Raw genomic sequence first — 11,411 nt, 5'->3', positions numbered from 1 at the left:
CACACACACACAAATACATACAGAAAACTGAAGGCCATTGAAAACACTGGGGAACTAACGGGATGCCAGTTTGAGTAATATGGACCCAATTTCATTTAGTGTTTATGGAACTGGTGACCACATACTGCATACTGCATTAGTGTGTGTGTGCATGCGTGTCACTGAAAACCTATGTGAATGTTTTTCATGTGTAGTAATGTAAGTGGCTTTATGTTTGTGTGTTGTATGTTCCTGTGTGGATCTGTGTTCCCAGTGCTGACAGGCAGGTCCTGATGATATTAGTATGAAGAATGTGGGTCTGAATGTGAAAGATGGAGACACTGATATACAGATGGAAAGGGGGTTGGGTGAGAGAGAGACTATATTCGCCATTTTTCAGCAAGGAGTGTTTTGAATTTATTTTCTTTTTGCTGCTTAAAACACTTTGTTTAGTGGTTTTGTTAAGTGTCTTATATATTAATGCTTCAGTGTTTTTCTGTTTTTAACAATTCAAGCACTTCAGGAGGAGACAAGAGAAACTGTTTTAATTTAGTTTTGTTGTACAGGCTCATGTAATCTGTCAAACAGTCTAGTGGAAACTGTTGGCCAAAAAAAGTGTGAGCTTAGATTTGACACGATTGTGTGAATATCTTTATCAAAAGAACTTAATGAACGATGTAATTAAAAAATCAGACCTGGACATGCAAAGGCTAAACATATAAAATGAAAAAAACACTGTATCTCAAACAAGGTCTTAACAGAATAAAAACACTAAAGGTTCATATAATTCAAGTGTGTAGCAGGATGTTTTGCACCTGTCTAGCTCACCCTATACTTACCTGAGCAGATGTTCCAGAGATGGTAAAAAGTCAGTTACTGCCCTCTGTGGTAGTAGGAGATCGGCTGCTTGCTGGTTGAATTTATGAGTTTTCTTGTTTTAAGACTTCCTGGGATGTGGTTTTTGCTCCTGTTTTATTAATAAACTCTATCTCTTTTAAATTGTCCCAATGCCAAACAAAATCTTCATCCTTTGATATGGTTTGTCAGAACCTTATAGAATGGACAAGGTTCATTTAAAAAACTACTACTACAATCTTGTAGAGCCAACATCATAGCGTGAGTGCCACCGTGTGGTCACAAAGCAAATGAGCTGAGTTGGGTTCAAGTAGATTAAACGTTTAATCAAACAAAATTATATTAAGTAAGGATCTGAATAATTCAGTAATTCAGTCTGTTACACCATTCTGTTTCCCCATCATTCATGAAATCTCATAAAAAATTAAAAATAGTAATGCAGCATATCATCACCTTATTATCATCCTTTAAAGATGTTGGACTGTCATGACTCAGAATATATGACTCCTTTATTATATGTCTTCCTTTAAACTTTAAGTAATGATATTTTACTAATGATAATGACTTTTTTCATAACCCCCACCCATATGACAGAACTGATCAAGAATCTTCATTTTTAAGTAACTGCATATTTTTATTGTGTTAATCAAAAACAATCTGACATGACATTTCACAAAGACCTCTGGGAGTATTACAGTGCACCAAGTTAACTTTGGCCTTCGACCTTTGAACTTTCACCTACAGACCGCTCTACACACACACACACACACACACAAACACACAAACACACATACCACTGTTCCTTTGCCATTATATACAGAGCTCTGCTTTCCCCTAAATAAATCACAAGCACACATTTCTCTCGCTCACACAAACACACACACACACATACACAAGCCTCTCCTTGTGAGCTATCGTACAGGGGTGCGTCACATAGCATGGGATACAACAGGGGTGTTGATTGGAGGGCTGTGTGAGCAACAAAGACTCTAATTGGACACTGTGTTCAGAAGGAACTTTTCCCATTGGCTGTAATGTCCAAAAAAAAATATTGAGGATGAGTCCTTTTTCAGCAGAACATGAACAATACAGATGTAAATCTACATTTATAAGAAAAATAAAAATCCACCACAACATATCAGCTTATCTTTGCACATAAATACATAGGAATAATAATAATAATATTCAACATTGTGCTTTCTTTCTCTTGCTCTTCTCGCCACTGCACCATTGTCAAACGCGTTAGCCACTAACATTGGTCATGCAATTTCAAAAGAGCACAAAACAACAGCTGGCTTAAAAGGGAGACTCAGGCAAGTTTGACGTCACTACCAATGTTTCATTAAAGAAAAGAAAGTACACAATTACTACATCATAAATCTCAGTTTAGTGAATTACCTCAATTAGTTCTGTGTTTTAAATGCAGTGAGCTCATGTGTAGCCATGCAGCATCTTCCTACATTTAAACGTAAATTCTGGATGTGGTGTCAAAATGCAGAGTGTCCCTTTTACAGGAGTCAGTCAGTCAGTTCAGTTCAGTTTAAAGAGTTAATTACATCTCTAGAAAGAAGGTATATAAATAACAACGACAATGATTCCATACATCTAAAATCCACTCACAGACCTAGTTTGTGTTGCCTCCTGTTATCAGGACCGGTGTGAATAAATGAACACACCAAAGCCAAATTCAAGCCAATTTCAATATACTGAAAATCTTTAAAATGATGATACTTCTGAGAAATGTTTGGCAGCAACACAAATTAGACCATATAATCATCATAAAAATCATAGAGATTTCATGAATGCAAAACGTAAATGCATGTTTTATCTTACAAGGCCAGTTGCTTTCTTTCATGTGGAAAGACTATGATATAATGAAGGATCGCACGACAGGTAGGCTCTTCATCCGAGCCTGTACACACAATAGACACTAGGGGGCAGGCTACACACACCATGTTAACACAGACAACAAACAAGGTTTCTTTACAGATAATACACAGAGATAGATCAGACTAAAGACAGAGAGAAGGAAGACCTTATCGTACTAATTGTCCATTAGGAAGAGATGACATCGTTAAGCAGCAAAAGTCAATGATAGTAATGACTGCAGCACTACGTTGAGAAGTGATTTCAACAGTGTGTAAAGTCAGACAGGAAGTCAGAAGTCAGACGTTTTTTTTGTTTGTTTGTTTTTGTTTTTTGCGGACATTGAAATGCATTGTGGGTAGCGCAGAAGAACAGCTCTCTGTGCATTTTGCCGTGCTGAGTGAGGAATCGGCAACTCACTCGTCTCATTATTTGCATATATCTATTTATCACAAACAACATATGCAAGAACAGTGTAAAAGAGCAAGGAGTAGAAGTACCGCTTAGAATACAAAAAAATCATAAAACTCATAAATATCATGCTAATATATATATACTGTACTGTAGCCCAGAAACATGGGTTGTCATACTTGAGTCCACTAAGATCTTTCCTTTTCCTCCTCATCGTATTAACGCTTCCCACCCAAACCACCATGTTCATAACTTCTCCTTAATGTCAGTGAGGTTTTGGATCATGTCAAAACTTGCACTTCCAATTATAATATAATCCAATTGTAATATTTCTGTGTTTTAAAGATGCCACATAAAACAACTAAAACTTGTTTAGATGTAATCCATGTCTTCTTTGGGCTTGCATTTGCTTTTAGAGTATGACTTCTGTGTGCTCCAGCTTTGTCTATGTACTGTAAACATCTCATCTTTCTCTCACATCATGGAATGCCAGTAGTTTTTCCACCCCTCATTCTCTAGTGGTTTGGACCAGTAACTCAGTATAATTATATTATCTGGCCAGATACGACTTCTCTCTAACCATGACTGCATTGTATTGTGTGATTTATTTTTCTGCAACATGCCTCAATGTGCCTAAGGAAACCGCTAAGAAACCTACTATATATTATAACCAGTTCTGCAACATGCTGATTTGTTCCACAGGCTGCCCCACGCTGCTGGCATCTCTACCTTTTCTGTGAGTGCATTATGTAATGTGCACACAAAACCATGTGAAAAGTGAGGTTACTGGAAATATGTGCAACAAGAGTACCACAGCAATTCATCGTTTATGTAGAAATAATGTTTTAAAAAGTGTTTGTCTGCATGCTTGTGCAATTGCACATAAATAGTTAAATGTGTTTCCAGTTAGAGACCATTACTTTCCAGTATATTCCAGTTGACACGTTTCTCCATTCCTCCCCATGCACAGCACTATAGTCCACCATTTTCTCAACACTGTTAGGAAATCTACAGGTAAGAAAAGTCATTAGGAGAGTTCATCCAAGACTTTGGGGCTGTTTTTGTTCTGAGTGGTGTAGTCCAGAGAGTGGGTGTTCATTATGTGAGCCACTATCCACATATAACATGTGTAGCTGGCATGTAGTGAGCAAACTTAAGGAATCTGTGGTAATCCTGTGCTGTGAACCCACCTTCCATACACACCCAGTGGAAAACGGAATGACAGGTGAGTGTAAGTTTATTGCGCACACTCCCACATACCTGCTTGTACACTCGACTACGCTAGTGGAACAATGTAAAGGGATCGTGCAGAATCAATTTGGGCAGTAAGGCAGCACATGCGGGGGCTGGCCAGTGGGACAAGGACTCAAGGATTGGGGTACCATATAGTGGGGGCATCCATAGATAAATATACACAATAGAGGAGGTGCTGTGTGTGTGTGTCTGCATGTGTTTTTATGTGTGTGGGTGTATCTGTATGTGTGAACACCTCCAGGAGTTCATGGTCTCTCAGTCTCTTATTCTCCTTGTATCAGTCATTCTTTTCTCCCTCACTTTCTTTCTCTACGTTGTTACTCCCCTGCACTGCGAGGCGCCCGGGGGTTCGGTTTCCCATCGTGGGTCCGGCGGTTTCTCCCCTTCCTTATCTCCTGAAGATGCTTCCACTTCTTGTTAGCTGGGCGGACAGCAGGGCCCAGAGGTGGGACCTCCTTCCCTGGAGCAGGAAATATCTTATCCACTTGTTCACCACCGGCATTCTTGCGTGCCCAAACTTGCTCACAAATCTGGTCGACGGTGCTCAGGTTAGGGTGGTCCACCAGCTGCATGAAGTCCCGGTACCAAAGCTTTTGATTGGTCATTGAGGGCCCACCTCCGCTGCGGGGGTCTAATCGGACAGGGGCGTCAGAGGGTAGGTTGGAGCCTGATGAAGATGTTGAAGGTACAACTTCCAAGGTGATGCCTAGTAAGGTTTGGGTGAAGCCGTGTTCCATGGCGTGGCACTGGTAGATGCCTATATCTCTCTTCAAGACACGGCGAATCAGAAGGCCTCTGTCTGTCTGGAGGATACGGTCATCTAGACGCACCTGGAAAACAGAATTTAGTCTAAATGTTGGAGTTTAACAGTGTGCACTGTGTGTGTCCTGTGTCCTAAAGTTCCACGTACGTATGTAAAGATGATGCTGATTCTGACCCTGATTGATGGAAGAGCTAAGAGAACAGACACTAAGTTGTCACTCTAACAGTGCTTGAGTTTGGATGGAAATTGGTACTAAAGATCCATTCTTTTTTTTCTCCTGACTTCTTGGTGATGAGTTGTTAATGTTATGTGTGAAAAATGAATTTCAATCAGAAAAAGTTTACATTTTCATGACTAATACAGGACTGCAGATCCTTTTTCATTATTATTATTCACTATTATTACTTTTACCAGAATTTTAATAAATGTTTACATTGATTGCACATTGTGAAAGAAAGGCTTTCTGATATACACACTAAAACCTTTCTAAGACAGTGTCCTTGTCAGATCTTAGTTACAACCTTTCTCCACTCTCTACCCCCTCTCTCACCTCTTCCCGTGGGTTCTGTGGATGTTTCTGGAAGGTCCAGGTGACTCTGGCCTGAAGGGATTTGGGGATACACTCCAAGAAAGTGCTGCTTCCCTCAACTCCATACAGCTTCCTTTCTGCAACGCGGTACTTATGGTGGTCTGCAGGGGGCAGCAGAGACAAGGACATTATGGATCTACTGTAACTCTGGACATTCATTCACTAATAATAATCCAGTGCCAGGAACAAATGTAAAAGACAAAGAAAATTAAAAGGATAGGGACACAACAATGCAGAAGGAACAGGAGAGAAAAGGGCTAAAAAGATCCGGACAAGGCAAGAGACTAAAGGGAACACCTGGACAAAACAAAAACACACAGGAAAGACCAAGGAAAGACAAGAGGATTGAGCTGATAATGCTTGGCTAAGAAACCTTACTTTTAAACATGTTCCTTTATCTGTAAAGACTAAATTAAAAAAAATGTTACTGGGTCTTTTTCAGTCTTGTGAAAAATGTGTAACCCAGATTAATTATAATAGCAATATAACAACAGCATAGAAGAGTCTTAGCCAACACTGACTAATGACTGCCTCTGTGTGGTCGCTGATGGGAAAGTGCACTACAATCACACATAATGGCAGCATCCTGTAGACCATATGTTGGTGTGTTTTCATTAGTGTATGTTGTTGTGTTTTGGTTACCTTAATATGAGCTGTTTTTATCTACAAATAATCTTCCATGGAGGCTGCCATGTCAAACCACAATGTTTCTGGAGTAGCCCGGAACAGACAAACCAAACACTGACTCTAGATAGCGCCTTTCGTGTTTTTCACACCCACCATAGTTTCTTCTACACACAAGGCTAAGCTGCATTCAAATAGTTGCAATCTGCAGCTTCACTGAGAGTTGCCACTGAATCCTACACACTGGTCATTGGGGAGTGCATTTACTCAAATTTCTACATAAATACTAAATATATGCAATATCAAGACCATGTCTGGGTCAGAATAAGACCAGTTTCTTTTCTAGCCACAAGCACTACAGAAATTATTGGAGAAACAATGGTGTATAAACTGCCAAAATGAACCCTGATCAGTGCTTTGGGGCATTGCCACTTTCATCAAAGACAATTACTCTGACTTTCATTAGTTTTACACAACCCAGCTTGTATGCACATGATGTAATCGTATTACTCAGGAACCCCTTCAGTTTGAGTAATTAGCCTGAATCAGCTATGTGGTAGAAAGACAGAGAGTGACAGAATGCTGGTATTGTGGTCTGGGAGGACAGAGGTCACCAGGGGTGAAGGGTGGAAGGATTTGGGATTTTTTGGCACAGGGACAGTGAGATGTCAGATGCAGTGAGACTCTGTGAGTCAGAGCAGTATCAGAGTGAGGCTTTGTTCTCATATATTGAATATACCTCTATAGCAGTCAGCCCACAAAACTGACCACAACTACCAGAGCTTTCATGTTTCTATTTTAACAACGAAGACAAAATAATAGTTTTTGAATAATACCTCCAGAGCACAGGGTGTTGGGGTCTCCATTCCTTACATCCTGGCGTCGGAAACGTCTGTAAAATGTTGTTAATAAGAGTTTATTAGAACTTACTTAGAGGAATTTTAAAAGGATTTGAATATACTTGCACATACAATCGTTTTCATTGTTTTCCTTGCTCGGTGTAATAAATCATCATCTGGTGTGTGTCATTAGTGTTTGTGTCACAAACCTCTTGGTGTTTGGCAAGTAGCGGGTACAAGATGTTCCATCCCAGGCGCAGTATGGGTCTCTGGCCAGGCAGCACTCGGCACAGGCCTTCCCGTACACGCTGCAGCGGTGAAGGGGAACCTGGGCAATGCCTGTGTCTGAGCCCAGATACAGCTGTTGCTGTGGGAATACAGAGTGGAGGGACATATTTTAAAAGAGGATTTAAAATAAGTCATGTGTCTTAAATCTAACCATCCAAGCTTTCTATGTCCAGGACAATTTTGTAATTTATGAAGCCTCCTTGTGGCGTTGATAGTTATCAGTTCACATTAAAATGAGCCGCAAGTTGAGTAAACACTCTTATGGAAGCCAGACATCCAGTGAAGTTGCAAAACGAGGTTCCACTTTCTTCCTGCTGAGACTGTTGGCAAAATATCCTTCTGTATTCTGCATCTTACTATATGTCTGAGCAGATGAACATGCTGATCAAATCCCGTATTCATCCTGATCTGCTGTTCTGATCCAAAGATCAATATTTTTTTTTAATTAAAAGGAAGGCCGCACTATTCCATTTTTTCATCAGTGATTTTAGGTATAAAACAAACATACCCGTTTTGAGGAGATCTGCATGTTGATGATAGATGAAGCATCCTGAGGAGCAGAGAAGGTACAGCTAATGAATTATCATGTTTCATATAAAAAATCAGCATCATTAAAGACAATTTATATATATAATACAGCATTCTCACTCAATATACTGTCAATACACAATAGTTTATTTCTACAAGAAATTAGCTCTATCATAGTTTTCTTACTTTGAAGACCTCCAGCTCTTCCAGTAGAAGTTCCTCCATGTTGTTCCAGCTCTCCTTGGGGACGTTGATCACCTTTAGTACTGTCCCTTTGTCTGAAATTAGAGAGTTACCGTTCATACATCATTTCATTACTTTCATGTTTAAATATAAAGTTTAGAGTTAGAACTGAAAACAAGTAATTCACCTGTGCCAATAAACATGACATCATACTGTCCATCGGCAGCGCTGACTCTGTCCACTGCAATCTGTGTGAAGCTGTAGTCCACGTTAGTTCTGACAAAAACGGGCCTTCGGCTCATAGGGTAGACCGGGTTATACATCAGAGGGTGGTGACGTGCAAACTGGATTACATCGTCTGGGAAACCCTTTGTGGACTCAAAACTGCCGAATGTCTTGCTGGGACACTGATGGAGGACAATAAAGAAAAGTTTTATTAATATTTCAGCATAAGGTCCTTGTTTATATACACTTGAAAACAAAAACATATGAGATACAGTACATATGAATGAAGCGATGCAGCACAAAAATAAGCTTTGCAAGTGGCTTACATGTAAGTTATTTTGCAGGTGCATTGTTGTTTCCATTGGGGTACACAGTTTACTGAACTTAAAGGGGGATGCCAAATGGTAATTAACATTAACATTAAAAATGACACAGAAAATAAAATAGGGGCCACTTCAACAGCAAATATTGTCCTGGGAATGTATGAATGTTTCATACTGAAGGGAGATTTAGGTTAGGACTTTAATAATTCCGCCAATCCACATCTACTGTAAGGGATTTGTTATAGCTCTGCAGAACAGCACTGACTGCATGCACTCAGAGACTCTTTGCCATGTTTGGACCCAAACATTCCATAATGGCTTACGCTATATTTGATGAGCAAATGTGTTTTGTGTTTGCTCTACATGTAACCTGCTATAAAATGTCTGACTTGTCAGCGCTGCAGGCTCACAGGCCACAGTGATGTGATTATGGCATGATGGGTCACGGGGACGTGAGAGATTTTCTCCAGGTCAGAGTCCAGCCTCCCTCTCTAAATAAAATTCCAGTCTTAGACTTTTATTTCAGGATACTAAAATATGCTGTAGCATCATGCAGTTTTATACTTTTGATCTGGTTTATGTATTTCAAACCTTGAATCTGCTTCCTTTGCAGATTTACATAATTCACTTGTAAGCGTGATCATTTTCGATTAATTTGATTTGTTCTGCTAATTTTACAACCCAGTGAGGTGATTATGGTGTGAGACAGGGTTTACTGTAGGCCACATACACTTGCTATTCTGCAGTAATACAATGGAGATTGTTCTGCTGTGGCAGTAACAGCTGAAGCTGTGCATAACAAATCCTGCTGACGCTACGCTTGTGTGCTTAGTAGAATGTAAGAGCCCTAATAAGCACATATTGATTGGAAGGCGTGTGGAGCGCTTTTGGATGAAATGAGGTCTAATACTGAGTACTAAAAGTGTATTAAGTGCCTATAAGACTAATATCACAAGAATATTATATGAGATTAATGTATTCATATTTATCTGACTTTGTATTTTTCCAGTTTAGAAATATTAGAAACAAATGTGTCAAAATCTTTTATGTAAAACTAGTAGCTATATGCAAAAGTACAAGTAAAGATCTTAATTCAATGCATTAAAATGTTCTAAAGGACCAGAAAAATTACCCAGAATGGTACTTCTACACAGTACTATTTTTTTGTAAATCACCGGGGTTAGAAACTCTTGACACTACTCAAAGGATGGGACTGTTTTTGACATACCATTCCTGGGCGGGGATAGGGGACTTTTCCCTGGAAGGGGACCCACTGGTAGTTGGGCCCCTCTTTGTGAGCAAAGGGCCCCAGGAAGGCCCTCCGGATGTCATTCATGGAGTAGAGACACACAGCTGAGCCTTTAAATACACTGCTGCTGGGGGACAGGGGAAGCTGGGTTAGAAAGATCAAAACAAGCTCACACTCTTTTCTTTCTCTCCTTTCTCTCTCATTTGCACATGTGCATATTCACACACACACACACACAATATAAATGAACTCTGACCTGGAAGTGGAGAAGACAGTGTAAACCAGAGGGTTCTTTCTGTCCCTCGTCTGCAGCAGAAACACATCGCCTGAGGACGGACACACACAGACACACACACACACTCACGTCAGGTGGTGGTAGTCCAGAGGTCAAAGGTTGAGAGAAAGATAAGCAAAGCCCTGTGGCCATGTCTAACTACTTTAAAGAGACATTTCACTGATAACTGAGGGTCATGACATGGAACGAAATCCACTACAGCTTCCAGCAGTGCTTTGTAACAATAATTTACCCCCATTTTTTACCCTTGTCAGATCTGACAAAATGCATTTCCGAGTCTTGGTCCACAATAAATTAATAACTGACAATAATTTTAACTGCAGTATTCAAACTATTAAAAAGTAATGTGATGTAGGTATTCAGTAGAATAATTTCAACAGGTTCAAATCAAAATTTTGCCTAAGGTATGGTCAAAAAACTCTTGCTCAAGATAAGGGACTCATTGTTCATATGAAGGAATGTTATGGACAGATTTAGCCTAAGGTAGGGTTAGGATTGGACAACTTTTTCCACTTAGTTCACCTTTTACTGCGTCACGAGATAAGCACAAAGACAGATCATATTATTGCCCACAGATATGGTCAGAGACATCAATCAATTTAGAGCTGAAACTGCTGCCGCTGCTGTGTAAACACCATGACTGATGACTTAATTTAATGGGCTTTAACGTTCTGACCGTCATGGTTTTACTTATTAAGATAAAGTGCATATTTAGCTGAATTAACTGTTTGCTAAATTAGTAAGCTTGTCGATCTTTCCGATTCTCACAGGGCACATATCCAGTTTAAAGTGAAGTCCTTATAATAGTCAGCATCAGCAGAAATGTAGAGATTGACAGGCCACCAAAGACTATTACGGTTGCTAAATTATGATAGGACAATTGCTTAAAGGAGGGATTTGGCAAAGGGACAGTTTTTTTTGCAGAAGAACAAACATGATTTACACTTCTTCCAAGTGTAAAGTCCAGAGAAGTCCAGGGATTCTTCCTATACTTTTTTTTTACTGTATGAAGTCATATTTTACAAAATCAGGTCAGAGCAGTTTTATGAGTTTTATGCTTGGGCGAACTGGCACCAGACGTACATTTCAGTTAAATTATGTCTTCTTTATTATAAAATATTTCCCCTACCCACACTCCAG

At 39.6% G+C, this 11,411-nt stretch overlaps 1 protein-coding gene across 2 annotated transcripts in view; it reads right to left on the bottom strand.

The window, feature by feature from the left end:
* Window positions 1-1,447: 1,447 nt before the first annotated feature.
* The window catches only part of sema3b (sema domain, immunoglobulin domain (Ig), short basic domain, secreted, (semaphorin) 3B), a 71,205-nt gene continuing 61,241 nt past the window's right edge, over window positions 1,448-11,411 (bottom strand). Inside the window, exons 11-19 of one of the 2 annotated variants that reach the window (XM_035656661.1) lie at window positions 10,233-10,302; window positions 9,956-10,100; window positions 8,367-8,586; window positions 8,183-8,274; window positions 7,977-8,018; window positions 7,390-7,547; window positions 7,178-7,233; window positions 5,679-5,818; window positions 1,448-5,195 (exon numbers count right to left, since the gene is read on the bottom strand). In XM_035656661.1, coding sequence (XP_035512554.1) covers window positions 4,683-5,195; window positions 5,679-5,818; window positions 7,178-7,233; window positions 7,390-7,547; window positions 7,977-8,018; window positions 8,183-8,274; window positions 8,367-8,586; window positions 9,956-10,100; window positions 10,233-10,302 — 1,436 coding nt within the window. In that variant the 3' untranslated portion in view covers window positions 1,448-4,682. The remainder of the gene's footprint in view (window positions 5,196-5,678; window positions 5,819-7,177; window positions 7,234-7,389; window positions 7,548-7,976; window positions 8,019-8,182; window positions 8,275-8,366; window positions 8,587-9,955; window positions 10,101-10,232; window positions 10,303-11,411) is intronic. The other variant, XM_035656662.1, reaches the window with a different exon arrangement.

The sequence above is a fragment of the Morone saxatilis genome, unplaced genomic scaffold (genome assembly GCF_004916995.1).
Source record: "Morone saxatilis isolate NCDOM2014 unplaced genomic scaffold, NCSU_SB_2.0 Contig15, whole genome shotgun sequence".
Lineage (NCBI taxonomy): Eukaryota > Metazoa > Chordata > Actinopteri > Moronidae > Morone > Morone saxatilis.
The sequence above is the reverse complement of the archived record's forward strand: the minus strand, read 5'-3'. Positions and strand labels throughout refer to the sequence as shown.